The sequence below is a fragment of the Hippoglossus hippoglossus genome, chromosome 12, assembly GCF_009819705.1.
Source record: "Hippoglossus hippoglossus isolate fHipHip1 chromosome 12, fHipHip1.pri, whole genome shotgun sequence".
Taxonomy (NCBI): domain Eukaryota; kingdom Metazoa; phylum Chordata; class Actinopteri; order Pleuronectiformes; family Pleuronectidae; genus Hippoglossus; species Hippoglossus hippoglossus.
In genome coordinates this window covers 14,136,494-14,153,224 of record NC_047162.1, presented here as the reverse complement: position 1 = coordinate 14,153,224, position 16,731 = coordinate 14,136,494, and the positions used below count along the sequence as shown (strand labels likewise).

The following is a 16,731-nucleotide window of genomic DNA, read 5'->3' as shown; positions in this document are numbered from 1 at the left end:
CTTCACGTGACTCTCACACACTTCCCCCGGTTCCATCCTTGAATGTGTTAACGCCTTCTCTCCTGCCTCCAGTCGTGCTTTAAATTCACCCCCTCCCTTATTTTTGTCTCGCTCATACGCAGACGTGTGCACGGCCTTTCGACTGGCCAGAAACGTCACACATCCAGGAAGGAGAAAAAAAAAGAAAAAAAAAAGCACACAGGCAAACGTGATAGCTTTCAATTAAACGGGCTGTGAGAGTCTGTTGAGTGATGACGTGCAAATCATATCATAGATGAAAGATTTCTCTCTGGATATATTCCCAAAGCAGAGCAGAGCACGTTTCAACATCCCCGTGTCTTACGCCGACAGAGATAATGATTTTCTGTTTTGCTGACAGAAGCAGGGATCAATACATCTCTCCATCTTACATTTGTAGATATAAATCTCCTTTATCTCTCACTAAATTTCAGTCGTTTGCTTCTCCCTCGCATCACGACTTGTAATTTAACTTTCCACTGGCATGAAATCAAATCCACGCCATCATGTTCCTGGACAGGCTTCGCGTACAAGCATCCCTTTGCTCTCTTCACCTTCTCTAAATCCCAGATCAGGGGACTCAAATTAAATCAGTGCGGTAGTTTTAGTGAGGTTACATCAGCAGCAGTGGCTCAGTGCGTCCCGTCAGTCGCCGCTCTCCGTTAAACACTGGGACGGGGGCACAGGACGGAGGAGAGGACAGAAAGAGAGAGACACTAAGTGTGGGGAGAGCGAGGAGAGGAAAGCAGAACACACGCTCTGTTCCACTCTGTTCCCTAGCAACGCTCGCTCACTGTCTGTTCCCATCCTTACGGTAGATGCATTACTCTCAGTGAATTGGTTTCCAGGCATGATATGAAGCCCTGTGAGATCGCTGTTCAGGAGCAGATGCAAACTGGATTGGGCAGAAATATGCAGTGACCCCTTTAAATATGCAAATAGCTGAAGGCAAAGAGTCATTTAACTATTTAAACAAGCCGTTAGCTTTGAGCCACATCACGGCCTAGTCTCGTTCTCAACGCGGTGGAATTGAAGGATGCTGTCCTCTCCTGGTCATATTTGCAAAAGGCTTGTGACGGTGTCATTGGTTGATTGTAAAGACACCTGGTTTTGATATTACATTATTATATTTAATTTAGTTATAAACACAAAATTGGTCAAATTAAAAAACAGTTGTTTCTTATTTCAGTGTAAAATATGGGCCAATTTTTTCAAATTTTTCTTAAATTTGCATGGATGTACAGCCTATTTACGCATATTATTTACTACTTTACAAGTAGAATTCAATGCTTAGTTCGGGGCAACCAAACTAAATCGGGAAACAATGTTTTAGTTTTCATCAAAGCTCCCAAAAACCTGGCATCACAGGAAGAGTTAAAAACAGCAGGCAGGTGAACATTTGTTAGGGTCAGGTAAGGTAACAGATGATTGAAAACAATGGATTTGTGTTTACACACAAAACTTAACCACTGTGCACAGCTGGAATGAGATTAAACAACATTCACCAATAACACTGATGATTGTCCACAAAACAAATCCAGAAGAGACTTTTCCAGCAATGCAATTAAACATAAGATCATTGTCACCCGTGCTATAGAAAATGTTTAAGTTCTTTCTAGTAATGCTAGAATTTATGTAGCTCTTATTTTTATGATTCATACAGGTTTGATGTATGTAATAAAAAAAAAATGCACATCACACAATACCGGGCATTGCATGACTCAAGTTCTGTGATATAATGGAGAGACAAACTGTGGAGAACAGCGCATATCTCTAAAAAGAGTTCTCTCATGTTACGTCACAATGATGTGTAATGAAAATCAGATTAGACCAAGCAGATGTTACTTTCTTTCTGAGTACAATTCATAAGTTTGAATCCCCAGATTCCCTCCTTGCAGCAACAGCACATCAGTTTTATGTTAGTTTCAGGATTGTAGGAACACAAACCCATACACAGTGGACATGATTATAAATGGTTCATATTTTAAATGTAACTGACAGATTGCTCAAATGGAATATGAGGTGGTATTTACCATTAAAGGCCTTCTGCCTTAGATTAATATCTAATCGGTTATCAACCATGTATTTAAGCTTATGAATCACTGATGCAGCCAATACACAGCTTACGTTCAGCTTCTGACTCAATGCTACGCTTCATTTTACAAGCTCACCCATTATGTAAAATGTTTCTGAATTAGACTTAGCAGTAGTAGCAGTAGTAGTAACACAGGCCTGCAGTGTGTGGTACCACAGTACCTTGGCCTTGCTGTGCAGGTGATGATGGTGTACGTTTCTGGCAGCGATCATGGCCAGCTGTCTCTGGATCCACTGCAGCTCCATCTGAGACTGTCTCAGCAGCTCCTCCACATTAGCACCAGACGTGTGATCCCGCATTATCACCTGCAAAACCCACACAACCAGACATTACACACACTGAGGCCACACTGCAAACTTCACACTCTCCTCACACCTCCACACACAAACCGTGCACTTAATTAACCACGGACATACGTAAAAACAAAACAAACCGAATGTACAATTAATACATATTCATTACACCCAGTATTTAGACGTTAAAATGCGTTTTAAAAAATTGCAATACTTCTGAGGTAAAACAGTTTGTTTCTATTTAATATTCATGCATTCATTAAATTTTAATTTTGCAAAACTACTGCACTGTGCAAATACTTGGAGAATGAAAAAAAAACCTTGAACAAAAAATAAATTCTTTGATCCATAACAAAATGTATTCAATTCTTCCCTGAACCAGACTGCATCCTTCCACCAATTGTCAATTCCTTCAGTTGTTTGTTCAATCAAATTACAATAAAAGATTTGTTTTCATTCAAATGAGACATTTAATCTCATTCCATTGTTGCCAACCTTCCAAATTCTAAAATGACAACAGATTTCAATACAACAGAAAAATGGAACTGCACTTACAAAAGAAATTAAATGTGGCAATAACTGAATGAAAGAAGAATGAGTGGGATATTGTCATTCACAGAACTAACAAATGTGGCTCTTTGATACTTACTGTTGACTTGTCATTAAAAGTCTCATAGTTTGCTTGTTGCTTTTAACTTCATTACTATGACAAAAATCGGCCACATCTAGTTGAGTAAAATCACTTTTCTGCCCTTTATCACATCACCTTCATGTATTGGCAGGTGCAGAGTGGGATGATTAATAAGTTCATATATGTGCCCCTGTGTGTATGCGTGTGATCACAGAGAGGGCGAGTGAGCTCCACTCAGTTACATAAGAGAGGATTACTGTGTCACAACAAAATAATGACAGGGGAGGGAAGCGTGGAAAAAACATCAGCTTTTATCAGTCCTCAAATCCCCACCCCATCTATGTTGACCTGTTTGTACCTTTGCGCGCACACGCACACACACACACACACACACACACACACACACACACACACACACACAGAGATTCACAGTAACTATGCACAAGTTACACACACGGTTAAGAAGGTTAATGCTGCTTGTAGTTCAAGAGATTTGACTCATCCGACTCCACCGCTGCATCATAATAAATACTCAGCAGCTGATTTCAGTCATGTGTCTTCTCTTTTATACTCAAGCAGTTCTTTTAAAATAAAATAATATGTATAATAAAGCGTAAACTGAGCTGAGATTTGTCGACTATCAGCAACAAAATATCAATAATTAATGGACAAAAGGAATAAGAGTGATTTGCTTTGTCCTCATTAGTAGCAGAATAAAAATATGAAATCAATCATCCTTCGTGTCCTTCCTCTCTTTGAGCCTCAGCCAAATGCTCAGGCAGCTTCTCCGTGCTGACTCACCTTGGACAGCTTCTATTTCCTCGCAGGGGACTGTGGAGGAGGAAGACAGACACAACAACAAAACTCGGGGAGTCCTGTGGATTTATGCAGAAATGTCCCGTCCTGCCAAGACCTTCGTGAACCTGCAGAGCGGCCAAAGCTCCCTCTCTCTGCCTCGCTCACAGATTTATCAAAGTGAGCGGAGAGAGCCGTGCCTACGTCATTATCCAGGCCTGAATGGGTTCTCTTATTTGCCATCTACCTATTAATTAATCTATCAATCCATTACTGTGATTAATGTCACAATATGGCTGCTTTGTTTTAGTTTGTCATCTCCCTCTGAAGAAGACATCAGCAGATTACTGCTGTGACCCCAGCGTAGTCGACTCAGCTTGACTCTGAGCAAACGTCTCTTTATTGTTGAACTATTTGCACTTGAGCTCTAATTAGTCGTAGCTAATTAAAGAGCGATATCATTTTACATGGCACAGGGACAAGTGGAGTCCACTAATGGCATCATTATTTTTAAACAAATTATAAAATGTTCCACAAAATAAAAAGAGCTTGCACTAAATGATATACTCAGTGGCAGATGTGAGTGGTTTTGGATCCCTGCACCAAACTCCATTTGGAGTAAAGAGATTCATGATGTGAGGGAAATCTTGCAGGATGGAGGAATTAAGTTTAAGCAGAAGTATTATGTTCCTTTTCCGTCCCATCTTTGTTCAAGAGCGTGGTTTGAGGGCAGGATGTACCGATATCACGTTTCGGAGAAATCCGAGAGAAAGATGTTTCACATGCACAGAGAAGCAGTGAGTGTGAGGAGAAGAGCTGGAGCTGAAGTGCAGGAAATCTCTCCAAGCAACAAAACATCTGAGTGAAAGCCCATAGTGTGAGAACAAGCAGAGCAAATCTAAGCACAAGCAGGGGCTATTTGAGTGTGAGCGCAGGGTTTTGAGTGAAAGCTGTGGATGTCAACAATTACATGACGAGGACCATAGCGAACTCATGCAGACCCAAGCGGGCTGGCAGATGCGGAGACTATTAATTCACCTCAACTCAACCTCGGATCCAATAAACTGCAATAAAGAAAAGGGGACTCCGTATTTTAACAATGTGGTGGACTTAGATCTTCCTCTGGGTTAACTATGTTCCATCATCCTGGGTTGAAAAATAATAGACCTAAATTAACAAACTTGACCAAAAACAAATATTTCCTTAACACATAGAACACATTGTGGACAAGTTTCAGCAAGTGTACAGAAAACTTTGAAGAACTGCAGTTTTGGAGGGAGAGGTATATCTTAAGATGTAATGGTTGGAGTATCTTGTCATGCAAAATAATTAAAAAGGTGATTACCTGTCTAAGTGATGTTTGTCAGCTCCTCTGCTCATCACAGTGATCCTCTCTTCCACAGCATCCTCACCTTCACAGTTTTGGCAGAGTCTGGTGCCATCTCTCCATCTGTGATACTAAAAATAACCCTACATCAATATTAAAAAAAGAAAATAGACTATAACTCATAGTGTTACAAACAGCTGAGCGGAGCTGCAGCCTCTCTGGCTTCCATGGCTTCAAATGTGCGTCGCTCCTCGTCGGTCTGGATTTAACTGGACAGCTTCTCCCTGCTATGACTTTGCTCTTTTTTACAAAGCAGTGATTCCGATTTATTTCCTCCTGCTCTCACGGGGCCGCCTGCTGTGTGGCCATATGGTCATTTAGCGAGAGGATGGAATGTGAACTGCACACGAGGGGACGGAAAATTTAAAAAAGAGCGTGTGAGCCTCAACCAAACTCTCACCTGAGATCATGGTGGGAGGAGAGAAGTGGTGTCTTCACGGTGTGGAGATTCTCCATGAGTTCTTCTAACTCTGATACCTTCAGATAATCTAACGTCCATAGTTAGTCAAATTAAACTTTATCACGAAACTAAAACTTAAAGTGGCGCCACACGGAAGCAGCACAGGTGTTTCCACTGTGTCCAATTAGCTCCTCTGAGAAGTGCGCATGCGCAAACGGTCTCCTGACTTCCTTATTTAGATGTTGCACTCGTGGTGGGAGGAGCTATTAGGATTTGATATGCATACAGTACATTATATATTCATTTCAAATTAGATTAGCTTTTACTATTTGATATACATTTAATTATGTATCTATTTTAATCATTTAATATAAATAGCCTACACTATATATTCACTTCAAATCTGATTAGCTTTTCAAATTTTACATAAACACTACATATTCATTTCAAATCATATTTCTTGTACACTGTCTAATCAGAAGTCCAACTCTTCCTTTATCTCATCAAATGTGTTAGTATTTGAGTTTAGTTTTTTTTTAGCTGAACAGGCTGCTGTTGTTGTTGCTGCTGCCTGAGCAGAGACTGACAGGGAATGTGTCATGAATGTGTCACAAAACAATAAACCAGAAAGAAACACCGTGGAGCCACAGCATTGAATAGGCTTCAATCTGCTCATTATGGACTGTGCGATTCATTTATGACAACAATGAGCTTTGAAAAAGGTTTTTATTCATGTAAAACAGTCAAACATTTCGGATATTAGGGGTCATGGATCAGACACACTTCAGTTTGTCTTCTCACCGGTCACTGCTCTCAAAAGGGCATAAACGGGATGATTTCTGAAGGGGACTGTGTCCAGATTTATAGTTGAGTCCAAACTGTGATACTACACTGTAAATATAAGCTCTTTAAATCAGACAGAAATGCTGCCCTAACACATCTCCTCCTCCTTGTAGTAACTGTGAGGCAGTTTCAAACTCCAGTGGGACAGTCTTGGTCTGGGTCGGCTTCAGGTCTCTCTCCATCAGCTGCGGATGAGAAAACAAGACATTATTCTAGCTACTCAGATGACATAAGTTTAAGATTAATATTCACATCATTAGATGAGTGAACTTCCATTTTGTTTGTATGTACTAAGAGAGACTATTGTGCAACTGTTAACAAAACAGCTCAACTACAGAAACAAACGTAGAAGTGTCACATCACCTCAAACGCTGTCAACTCCAGCACATCGCTGATGTCCTCCTCTTTTCCTGAAAGGGGTGTGTTGATCAACAAGGCAGCTTTGGACACGTCAGGATGGTAATGCTTCTGCAAAGTCTGTAGAAAAGCAGAGAAGAAAAAAAAAAACTTCTGTAAACCAGATTACGACTTAGAAAAACTGTGGCCAGTAACAAGCAAGTTGCAGTGAGTGTCATGGATGATTAATGTGTGAATCCTAAAGCACCACATACACACCTTAATTTCCCACAAGCTGCTCTCTAAGGCACAGCACTGAGCAGGGTCCTCTTCATCCATTAGATAAGGGTCCTCCGGAGTTTCTGTCATTATGAATAGAAACATACATATATCCTAAAATGCGTCTTGGTTCATAGAAGAAGATTGGACAGTACATTAAAGTTACATTTTAACAAATACATTGAGCGTCTAAACATCTAAACCCGACAGTTTAGTAGACAGATAAAATCCAAATCACAAAGTGAGAGGCTGACACCCACCATCCTCTGTGTTGGGCTTGTGAATCAGGACTCTGCAAGACGGGTGGCGACGGATCAGGTTGTAGATGAAGGGCAGCACGATGAGGAGGGCTGCAGGTGGTGCAGTGAGAGCCAAACGGGCCAGGCGCTTGGCAAAGGCTGCCACTAGATACACTGGTAAGTGACTGCAGGCAAGTACACACACTCATAAGTTAATACTGTACAGGTGCTTGATGAATTTTAAAATGTCCCTTATCTTAAACCGTCGAGAGCAAATTATGAAGTTATTTAAAACAGTCAGTTTGGATCACAAGAACAAATTCTACTGAGTGATTGTTGCTGTAATCTCACTTGGCAAGCATTCAGTTTACTTACTAAGCACAGATGCAAACAGCTTTAACAAGATAGACTGAGTGAGTGATCTTACCTGGAGCTAAGGAAGAGGTTGATTAGGTAGAAAAAACGCGCTCTGTACTTCACATGGAAAATAGAGGGCTCAAGCAGATTATACAACTTCTTGTAGAAATCAGGATAATCCCTGAAAAAAAGAAACACAGACACATCATTTAGTGTTTATGTAAAAACATTTTGGTCTTTATGGTCAGATTTGCTTCTACTTATTATTGCAGTTAATTAATTTGGCATAATACTCACAGGTTGTGTTGATGTATGAGGACAAAAAGGCCATTGAGGGCCAACAGGCTGATAGCTCCACCTTCAATGAAGATATAAAAACATGTCATTATATGTTGATCAAATATTACATCCTTTAGACCAGGTGTGAAAAATGCCTTTAGTAGTAATCATTGTCATTATTAATCCACGTGCACAACTTACCGACGTCATAGGCAGCAGTCAAGAAGTCAATCATCAGCGTGGGTTTACTCATGTGGGGCAAGATGGAGTCATGGAGGATCACCAAGATGTTTTTGTACATGCTGCTCGGCAACTGCAAATCAGAAATGAGGAATTAACCAACAGCGTCATAGGTGTGTACAAAGAACAAAATAATTATAACTGAGCAGTTTAGATATTTACCTTGTACTTGAGAAAGCCGAGCCACATCCTCTCAAACACGCGCTTCTGCTCCTGTAACGAAATGTTGAAAATTGTATTCAGTGACATTTACGTCACGAACAGAAATGTGAAGGTCAGATTTTTAAAATGGACTTACATTGAGTTTGGCAGCTTTCCAGTCTTCATGCTTAGCTGAAAGCAAATAATAATTAATAACAATAATAACTTTTGTTTAAACAAGGACATTATTTCAAAGTGAAAACAGTTGCTGACCTTCCTGTTTGACCATAAAGTTGGTGAGCTCGGACTCCTTGCTCGGAATGCTGATGTTGGACATGAGGGTGAACGCGTTGTTCTGGAAAACGGGCATCAAGGCCTTAGAGGAACAAGACAAGTAAGACTCAGCATATTCGATGTGATGACAATAAACAGGCGTGCAGAGTTCTCCTACCCCTTTGTTTTTGTCCATGACTTTCCCCACACAGTCACGAATGGAGCTCATGGCGTAATAACGTACGTCCTCCATCTCAATGAATTCCTGGAACCTGGAGATCAGCAGGGAGTTGTCTGCAGTTTTGGACAGCAGTCTGTCAATCACTGTCTGAACCATGAAAGAAAACAGAAATGTCAGAATACGCCTGTGACAACAGTCAAAAACAATATTGAAAACACAAATGAACTAATAAATATATCATAATCAAAATATTAGATATCATTTTTCATGTCTTCTAGTACTGAGGGTTGTTTGACATATTATCCAACCTGGATGAGTTCTCTCGGGAAGCTGTAATGTTCACTCCAGTCCAGGTCCTCCAGAGGATGTTGTCCTTCTCCTGCAGCGAACTTCATCAGGCAGCACAGGGCAGTCTCCTAAAATAACCATTTTAATTGTGTAAGGTTTAACCACATTCCTAAATGCAACATTGTAAATTAATTGGTAACAAGACTTGACTTGTGTGTCATGGCAATAAATAGATTAAAAGCCAAGAATCTAATCTATACTATTACAATACTTTGGAGGAATAATAAACCTACTTGAGGTGAATAATTAATTATTTTTTTCATTTGAAAAAGATGGTGATGACTCAAGAAGATCCTTAAGTCACCCGGAAGTTGGCATAAAAAGTAGCAGCTACTGCATGTTGCATTAAATTACTTGTGTGTACTACCGGGGATGGGCCATAAAACAAAATCAATACCTATCACAATATAACACATCACATTGCTTCTACTTCCTGTGAGGGAAGGTTAGTTATTCTGTGCATCTTCCTTCTGTTATCAGTCATCTCACCTTGACGCTGTGAGCTTCGTGGCTGAGATGTTCGAGCAGGATCTCCACGCAACTGTTGTATCGGTGTCTCATGAAGATGCGGTACTTCTCCTCGGGACTATAACCTCCTGGAAAAGACAGGAAACATGAATGAGCATGTGATATGAAAGAATTAAAGATGAAATATGATAAGATAAGACTTTATTGATCCACACACCAGGGAAATTCAGTGGTTACAGCAACAGGCAGGTCAGAATACACCTTTTACTGTTGTGGTTTGGATAGAAATGTCCTTGTCTGATGTCCAGGCAGGTGAAACCCAGAGGAGTAGACAAGTTTATGTCAGATCTTCTCTTGTCATATAAACTCATAACTTCAGCTACAGTTGCAGGTGATATCCCAGCAGTCTCGTGAACTGTGGGTTCAGCAGTGTTGCTCTCATGTATCTAGTGATAGGGGTTCATAACCAAGAATACCCAGCTCAGACTCACCACTCAGCGCCTGCTCTTCTCCGGGCAGCTTCCCCATGAACAGGTCCTTCCTCTCCAACAAGGTGCAGAACAGTTTACTGCAGGAACCGACAGCACTGATGACATCTTTCTCTTTCTCGGACTGCGAACACAGAATAACTCACGGTTACCTCAGGAGCTACAAGCTGCTGTGACGTTAACCAGCGTGTTTTCCGCTGTGTTCCTCCAACAGACGAGTATATTTACCTGAAGAAACTCCAGAAGGTCAAAAACATCGTTCGCGTGTTTCCTGCTCTCCAGTATTTGCTCGACTTTGCTGTCCAGCTGGATTTTAGCAGTTTTTACACGTGGTTCTGTTGCTTTTAAATAACTCACGTTGCGCTTTTTGGTCGGCGCCATGTTTACTCGCTTGTGCTGCGTTCACGTCACAGCTCAAGAATAGGATACAACCCACCACTACACGTGGAAACAGTTACTGGCACGCAATTTATACGTGTTGTTTTTAATTCAAACTCGTAGTTTAAAAACGTTTCATCATGTTGTACATAAATGCTTGATGTTTTTATTTTGCCACACTCTATTTATATTACGGTAGTATCAGCGATCGATGGGAACCATAATTTACTACACTTTGTGATGTTTTGAATGCGACATTAATGCAAACCATATATATGTTGTATCGCCTCCTAGTGACTGGAGGGCGAAGGTTCAGCTCATGTCACAACCTCCGCATCCCTGTGATGAATTTGGGGCACAGCTCTGTTCTGAAGCATCATTTATCTACAGTCTTCATTGAGTTCCATCAACACAATTACTTTGAAATCATAAAATGAATTTTAAGTAAACATACCATGGACAGATTATGAGAGAATGAGTGTTTATTGACCTTTTATTAACCCCTGTAAATAAAAGATTTACAGGGGCTCTAGTCCTGTGACCTCATGAGCCTGTTCATGGTAAATGTGTTCAGTAATCCATCCATGGCTAAACTAGATTCTGTCTCTTCACTTGAAATTGTAAAAGACAATCTTCTCATTCATTGACACAAAAGCTTGTGGTTTTTTGTACATATCCTGACCATGTTGACTCTATTTTTCATCATCCATCCAAATGACACATTATTGACACATACAATTAAAAAAATTTAAGCTGAGCTGACAATACAACTTAAAAGAAAATGGCCATGAAAAAATTCTTGCTAGATTTTTCATTGGATTAAATGTTTGGTATCTGACAAGAAAAAATACAGAAGTGGCCTATGTGCCTACTATCACACATCATCAATCAGTTCATAGGAATTTATATAAGACTGACACCAGTTTGATTTGGTCAGCTCACACTGAAAAAGGCTCGTTCAAATCCAAACCTATACTTATACTTGGTAAACTGTAAAAACTACTTGGGCAGCGACAACTCTTGCATTTACTGACTGACAAAGCCCATCCTGTTGTTTTCATGAAAATGCTTTGCAGGGGCCATCATTGAACAAATTATACAGGCATTCGCATTGGTTTGAAAATGACATTATCAATGAAGAACAATCACTAGAATAAAGAACAGAGAGTCTCATTATCAGGTTTTTATATGTTTAATAACATTTGTAAAAGATAGATTTAAACCCACTAAAAAAACACCAGTCTTGGAAGATGGACTTTTCGACCAAAATAAAACTAAAGTTCAGCAAACGAAAAAATTATATTTCCATGATTCTTTCAGCAGGCGTGACCTAATCTGTGTCATTTTCTTCATCTGCATTGTCCTGAGGAAAAAGAGGAAACCATCAATTTGAATATGTTTCAAAAGAAATTTAATGTCAAACATGAGTTTTTTTAAATACAAGTTGTTTCTTAGGTACCTGTTTCTGGTCCTTAGTGTCTTGAGCTCCACTAGCCGTCCCGTCAAAGTCGTGGATAGGAAGTGTGGCCATCCAGTTGACCATGGAGCCCTCCTGACCCTCCGTCTCAACAATGGTGGGGTAGATGTGAGCCTCCTTAAAAGCCTTGATTAGCTCCTCCTCGCGGTCCCATTCTAAGCACTCGTGCAGCCCGTCCCCTCCGAAGCGTTTGTTGTAGCGGTCAAAGTGAACCTTCTCTAGCACCAGCCCCAGTCCGGGAGCTTTGGGCACATCCACCTTCTCCTGTCCCCAGCTCCGCTCTATCACCTCCTCATTCACGTAGCCCTTTATTATCGCAATCACCAGGCCGATCATCTTGCGGATTTGGTGCATCATAAAGCTCTGGCCTCGCACAGTGATCACTGCGAACTCTGAGTCGCTGCGGATGAACGGCTCCCCGCAGGTCATCTCTGTGATGTAGCGGCGAGCGCTGGGGTCGCTAGGAGCCTTCTGGGAGGTGAAGTTGTGGAAGTTGTGGGTGCCTTTGTACAGAGCAAACAGACGGTTCACCGTCTGAATTTTCCCTGGTTCTAGGCGAAAGGCTGCTGTGTTCCCTGTGTCAGAGTCTTTCGGGGCAAAGGCCACAGTTGGAAGCATGTAGAAGTAAGTACGACCATCACAGTTGTTTTTGGAATTGAAACCCTGGGTCACCCGTTTAAGACCTGTGGGGGCAATTGAAAAAAACAAATGTCAATGCCAACAGCCAAACTCAAACCAAATGAAGTGGATTTTGAGTAACACCTCGACTTAATTTCACACACAGATTATGTCCTTCAGCATTCATAATGTGGACATTTCACAATTATATTCAAAATATGAAATTCAGCAACTACGAAGAAATAAGTGGAACCGATGTCTCACCTAGAACTCTGATCTGCTTTGCCAGATTCTCGTTGATTTTTTCAATCACGTCGTCCATCAGCCGCAGCTTTAGCGACACAACTTGGCCGGCAGCGGACACACCCTGAGCCAGTTCAAAGAAATAAACACCAACATCCTTTGTCAAGATGAGGTAACCGTACTGATGATGTATGCAGACATGCTTTATTAAAACAGTGTATTTAACATTTAATGGTTAGTCTCATTGCAGTATACTTGAAAATGACAAATGGACAGTGAGGCAGCATGATTCAGATCACAGCTGAAAAGTTGCTACCATGAACAACAAAATAAAAACGTATTATATAATAATTTAATAACCTTATCAGTTCTGGCACATCTTTGGAAAGACATCTTCTTCATGTCATCACCGTGGTTTTCAGGAATGCAGCCAGATTTAACAAGAGCGGTGACCAGATCCCCTTCAATGGTCTTGAACTCAGCGGTTCCAGGATTCCTCTGAAACACAGAAAACTCTGACGTTTAGCCACACGTAAGGAAATAAAGCTCTTATAAATGACATCTAGAGCCGGAGTGTGTACCTGCATGCCATAATAGCCCTTTCCAGAGTAGGCCAAGAGAAGCACCACTTTCTTTTTAGGATATTTCTTCTCGTCTTCAGCCTGCTCCCCCTCTGTTTTCAATCTCTTTGCAGCCTGTAGCCTCTCAGACGAGTCTTCATTTTCCTCGTTGGCTCTTTTCAGCAGCTTGGCTGTGTTTTCGTCTTTTGGTGATTCAGTCATCGTGCAGCAGAGATTATAAAAGCCACCTGTAGAGAAAACAGCTCTCTGTTACATGGACGTACAGACAAAGCATCTAGGTCTGCAAAGACATTGTGCCCAAATCGAACTGACATATGTAAAGAGAGAATGGAGAAGATGATATAAATGGTTTTCTTGTGGACTCACCTCTTGTCTGTATCGTCTGTGAGTGTTTAACTAAGGCACTGAACGCGGGTCGGACTGTAAACATGTCACGTTGTCAAGCCATCATCAGGAAACCTGCTGCTACACGGTGAGAGCTGGAGTTTCAGATGAAGCGAGCGAAGCAGCGCAGGATATTCACGCTGAATTGATTTGCGTACGACTCATGTAATTCACCGAACACGTAAAGTCCGTCTTTACGCTTCAAGTCTAGGGACCGTATTTATAAATATTTACGAATAACGCGTTGTACACAGTGGTGGATACACATGGTCGCTACAGGGATGTGTTAACTTTGACCCCGCGTGTAGATCTCACGATAACTGCCTGCTCTCGTTTCCGTTCACGTCACTGTAGAGACGTTTTTTAAAGAAACATGGGGGCAATTTTTTTTATTTCATTTTTATTTCCGATTTAAAAGGACATTTTCACAACTATAACACCAAAGATGAATCATTTAAACCTTTCAGAATCTATTTTGTTATATCTCGTATATAGTGAGAGCTGGACAGCAGCTAATCCCCAGGACTAATGTTATAAAAGTAATTCCACTATGTGATAATATTGTTTTTTAAATGTTTTTATATTTAAGAGGAAATAAGGAGTTAAGAAAAACAATAGGCTCAACTAAATTCAGCCAAAAACAATTTACAGATCATTTAAAGAAAAGTTTACAATGTAATAACATTTTTGTCCATGTGAGTGCAGCAAAATCACAAAAACAGAGTCGTGCAGTTGCTTTGGATAATACGGTTTCAAATGCAAAGTTATCAAAATGTGGATTGATCTCTGTTATGACCGCATAGCTTTATATTCAAAGGGAAATTTACTACTAAGACTTTTGCTGATGGATTTCAGGAACAATCAGTTAATAGTTTCAGGTTCAAACATCAGCTAAGCTTTAACTAATATCTATAATCTAGGCTTCAGTTCACAGTGTTATAAACTCATACCCAATCCAGAGGTTGGTGTCACCTTTGATCAAATCATCGTATTCCAGACTTTACCTGAACTCTTCTTACGAGTTGATCAGGCAACCTGAACTGTAAGTAAAGAAGCATGTTACTCAAATGTAAAAAGAAAAAAACATGATGCAGAGCACATGCCTTTCACCACCATTTTAGACCACATAAACTGTGTCAGCCGCCATTGCATCATATTATTATGTGACTCATGTAACTGTCATGCATGAGGGTAAACTCTGAAGTCAAATTTTTGAGGTGTTGTCGCAGAGGTGTTTATGTCTTCTTCAAGGTCACCACAACATGGAGGACGACTGGTTGCCAACAGGCTAAACCTTTAACCTTCTCATCCTGGGATGGCTTCACAATGTGCTCCAGCTTTTTTTTTTATTCACAGCACCTTATAAGGTGATCAACCAGTTTTCTGCTGGAAACCCAGAGCCAAACATAGGCTTGTTATGGGAAAAGTCTTCTGGTTGCCACGATCCTTTATATCACAGAAGGGCATATCCCCATTTCTCTAATCAATGCTGATCTTATAAGATGCTGGTGATTCTGAATGAGAAACAAACTCTACTTTGATGGTAGCAAATAGGGACATGGCTAAGTGTTAGATAAAAGCTATTAATGTTTTTCAGTTTGCACGTGAATATTATATTATTCCCTTCAGATGTCCTGAAACAGGCCCCAAGGAAAAGGGGAAAGTCCCGTAACGTGGTGAATAAAAAACTACTATTTTCATTTTCGGAAATAAACATTTATTTACGTATTTTGTGATGACCAAGACAACCTTTTAATGATATGATAACTGGGGTCTTTTGTGAACAAGCAGTAATTCCTGCCCCGGAGTCCGAGATAAACACAGCCAGCATTGTAATCAAGCTCTCTGTCGTCTGCTCTTTAAGTCTGACAGAAACAAATGAAGACCGAGCATCTGACTGCAGTCTCTAAAGAGAGTGATGCGGCCGCATAAGGACCTATTAAGCTTTTCAAAAACAGAGTTATACCTTCCTGCAAAGCTCACACTCAGCTTGTATACTCCCACATAGAGCTGGCTGCTGCAGTCTGAGCTCACACAAACTCAGGGACAGGAGAAGCTTGGTCAGATTGGACAGAAAATCGCTGTTTCCTGCCTCCACATATAACAGAGAAATAATGAATTAAAAGCTGTCCTCATTGCTACAGAAGATGTTACCCTGCTGGCGGAGTTATGCAACAGAAAAACACCACATGCTTTACAAGTCAATGGAACTTTTATGAGCAAATAATGTATGAAATATGCAGCATATGAATTATACTGCAAAGAGAGAATATCACTGCCTTTGCATCCATTTCGCTCTTAAACGGTGCAGTTCTACAGAATCAATCAGAATGAATCAGTCCGTCTATTTTGGTTGAAGTCAGAACACGACCAATAGAAACTTTATATTTTCATCGACAGGAAAATGTCCTATAGATATTTTCAGATTGCTATAATTTGGATCATGTGCTTCCAAAAATGCATTTGCACGACTTAACGCTCAGGATTCGACGGTCACACCAGTGTGATCCAGTCACATGATGTGTCATGTGAGTTTTCAGGTCAAATACGTTGATATACTATGGTCAAAAAATAACCGTCTCGTGAAAATCTAAATTGTCAAAAACAGCTCAGGACTCTGAAGGGTTGAAATTTAACATTATTAGAACAAACATCTAAGTTCATATTTGTAGAGTTCAGGTGCGGGAAGAAAAACGACTTCTTACATTATGAAAGTTTTGTTTTAATGACAAGATCCTTTCCTACCACATATATGGTGCTTATTAAAATTCAGTATAACAACTGATATTACAGAAGTTTAAGGAAAAATTTGGACCTTAGATCCTAGTGAAATACAAATATAGTTACAGTGTAGTGTATGAAATTAATACTTGCTATACAACCTGCTATATGCTGGCTCTCATTCACGGCACTTTTCTGTTCTAATTTTAAGCCATTCTGCGTAGTTGTAGGAGAAATT

General features: G+C 40.4%; 3 protein-coding genes across 19 annotated transcripts in view; all 3 read right to left on the bottom strand.

The window, feature by feature from the left end:
- LOC117771661 (RIMS-binding protein 2-like) overlaps window positions 1-5,773 on the bottom strand; it is a 60,917-nt gene extending 55,144 nt beyond the window's left edge. For 5 of the 17 annotated variants that reach the window (XM_034602301.1, XM_034602307.1, XM_034602303.1 and 2 more), the window contains exons 1-2: window positions 5,178-5,464; window positions 2,275-2,418 (exon numbers count right to left, since the gene is read on the bottom strand). In XM_034602301.1, coding sequence (XP_034458192.1) covers window positions 2,275-2,412 — 138 coding nt within the window. In that variant the 5' untranslated portion in view covers window positions 2,413-2,418; window positions 5,178-5,464. Of the gene's footprint in view, window positions 1-2,274; window positions 2,419-5,177; window positions 5,471-5,619 lie in introns of those variants that run through there. The other 12 variants (XM_034602289.1, XM_034602298.1, XM_034602292.1 and 9 more) reach the window with 6 other exon arrangements.
- Window positions 5,774-6,328: 555 nt separating this feature from the next.
- On the bottom strand, window positions 6,329-10,530 carry noc4l (nucleolar complex associated 4 homolog). The gene is made up of 15 exons (XM_034603043.1): window positions 10,320-10,530; window positions 10,095-10,215; window positions 9,625-9,731; window positions 9,096-9,203; window positions 8,785-8,934; window positions 8,607-8,709; window positions 8,491-8,525; window positions 8,355-8,405; window positions 8,154-8,265; window positions 7,971-8,031; window positions 7,744-7,854; window positions 7,338-7,501; window positions 7,078-7,160; window positions 6,826-6,939; window positions 6,329-6,647 (listed from the first exon to the last, which is right to left on the bottom strand). Exons 1-15 carry the CDS (start codon window positions 10,470-10,472, stop codon window positions 6,528-6,530), a joined length of 1,593 nt encoding a protein of 530 aa, XP_034458934.1. The 5' UTR covers window positions 10,473-10,530; the 3' UTR covers window positions 6,329-6,527.
- A 1,115-nt stretch (window positions 10,531-11,645) lies between these two features.
- Window positions 11,646-14,110, bottom strand: pus1 (pseudouridine synthase 1). Its single transcript, XM_034603038.1, has 6 exons — window positions 13,755-14,110; window positions 13,389-13,615; window positions 13,168-13,305; window positions 12,829-12,931; window positions 11,929-12,629; window positions 11,646-11,832 (listed from the first exon to the last, which is right to left on the bottom strand). The coding sequence occupies exons 1-6, from the start codon at window positions 13,816-13,818 to the stop codon at window positions 11,800-11,802; spliced, it is 1,266 nt and encodes a 421-aa protein (XP_034458929.1). The 5' UTR covers window positions 13,819-14,110; the 3' UTR covers window positions 11,646-11,799.
- Between the last annotated feature and the right edge of the window lie 2,621 nt (window positions 14,111-16,731).

Bases quoted from the DNA above. Each gene is read 5' to 3' on its own strand.
- noc4l (XM_034603043.1), bottom strand. From the start codon at position 10,472: ATGGCGCCGACCAAAAAGCGCAACGTGAGTTATTTAAAAGCAACAGAA. The intron at 10,216-10,319 runs GTAAATATACTC...CTGTGTTCGCAG, and splicing joins ACCTTCTGGAGTTTCTTCAG to TCCGAGAAAGAGAAAGATGT. The intron at 8,710-8,784 runs GTAGGAGAACTC...TGTTCCTCTAAG, and splicing joins TCATGGACAAAAACAAAGGG to GCCTTGATGCCCGTTTTCCA.
- pus1 (XM_034603038.1), bottom strand. From the start codon at position 13,818: ATGTTTACAGTCCGACCCGCGTTCAGTGCCTTAGTTAAACACTCACAG. The intron at 13,616-13,754 runs GTGAGTCCACAA...TTTTCTCTACAG, and splicing joins ACAGACGATACAGACAAGAG to GTGGCTTTTATAATCTCTGC. The intron at 12,932-13,167 runs GTTATTAAATTA...GAACTGGCTCAG, and splicing joins GATGTGCCAGAACTGATAAG to GGTGTGTCCGCTGCCGGCCA.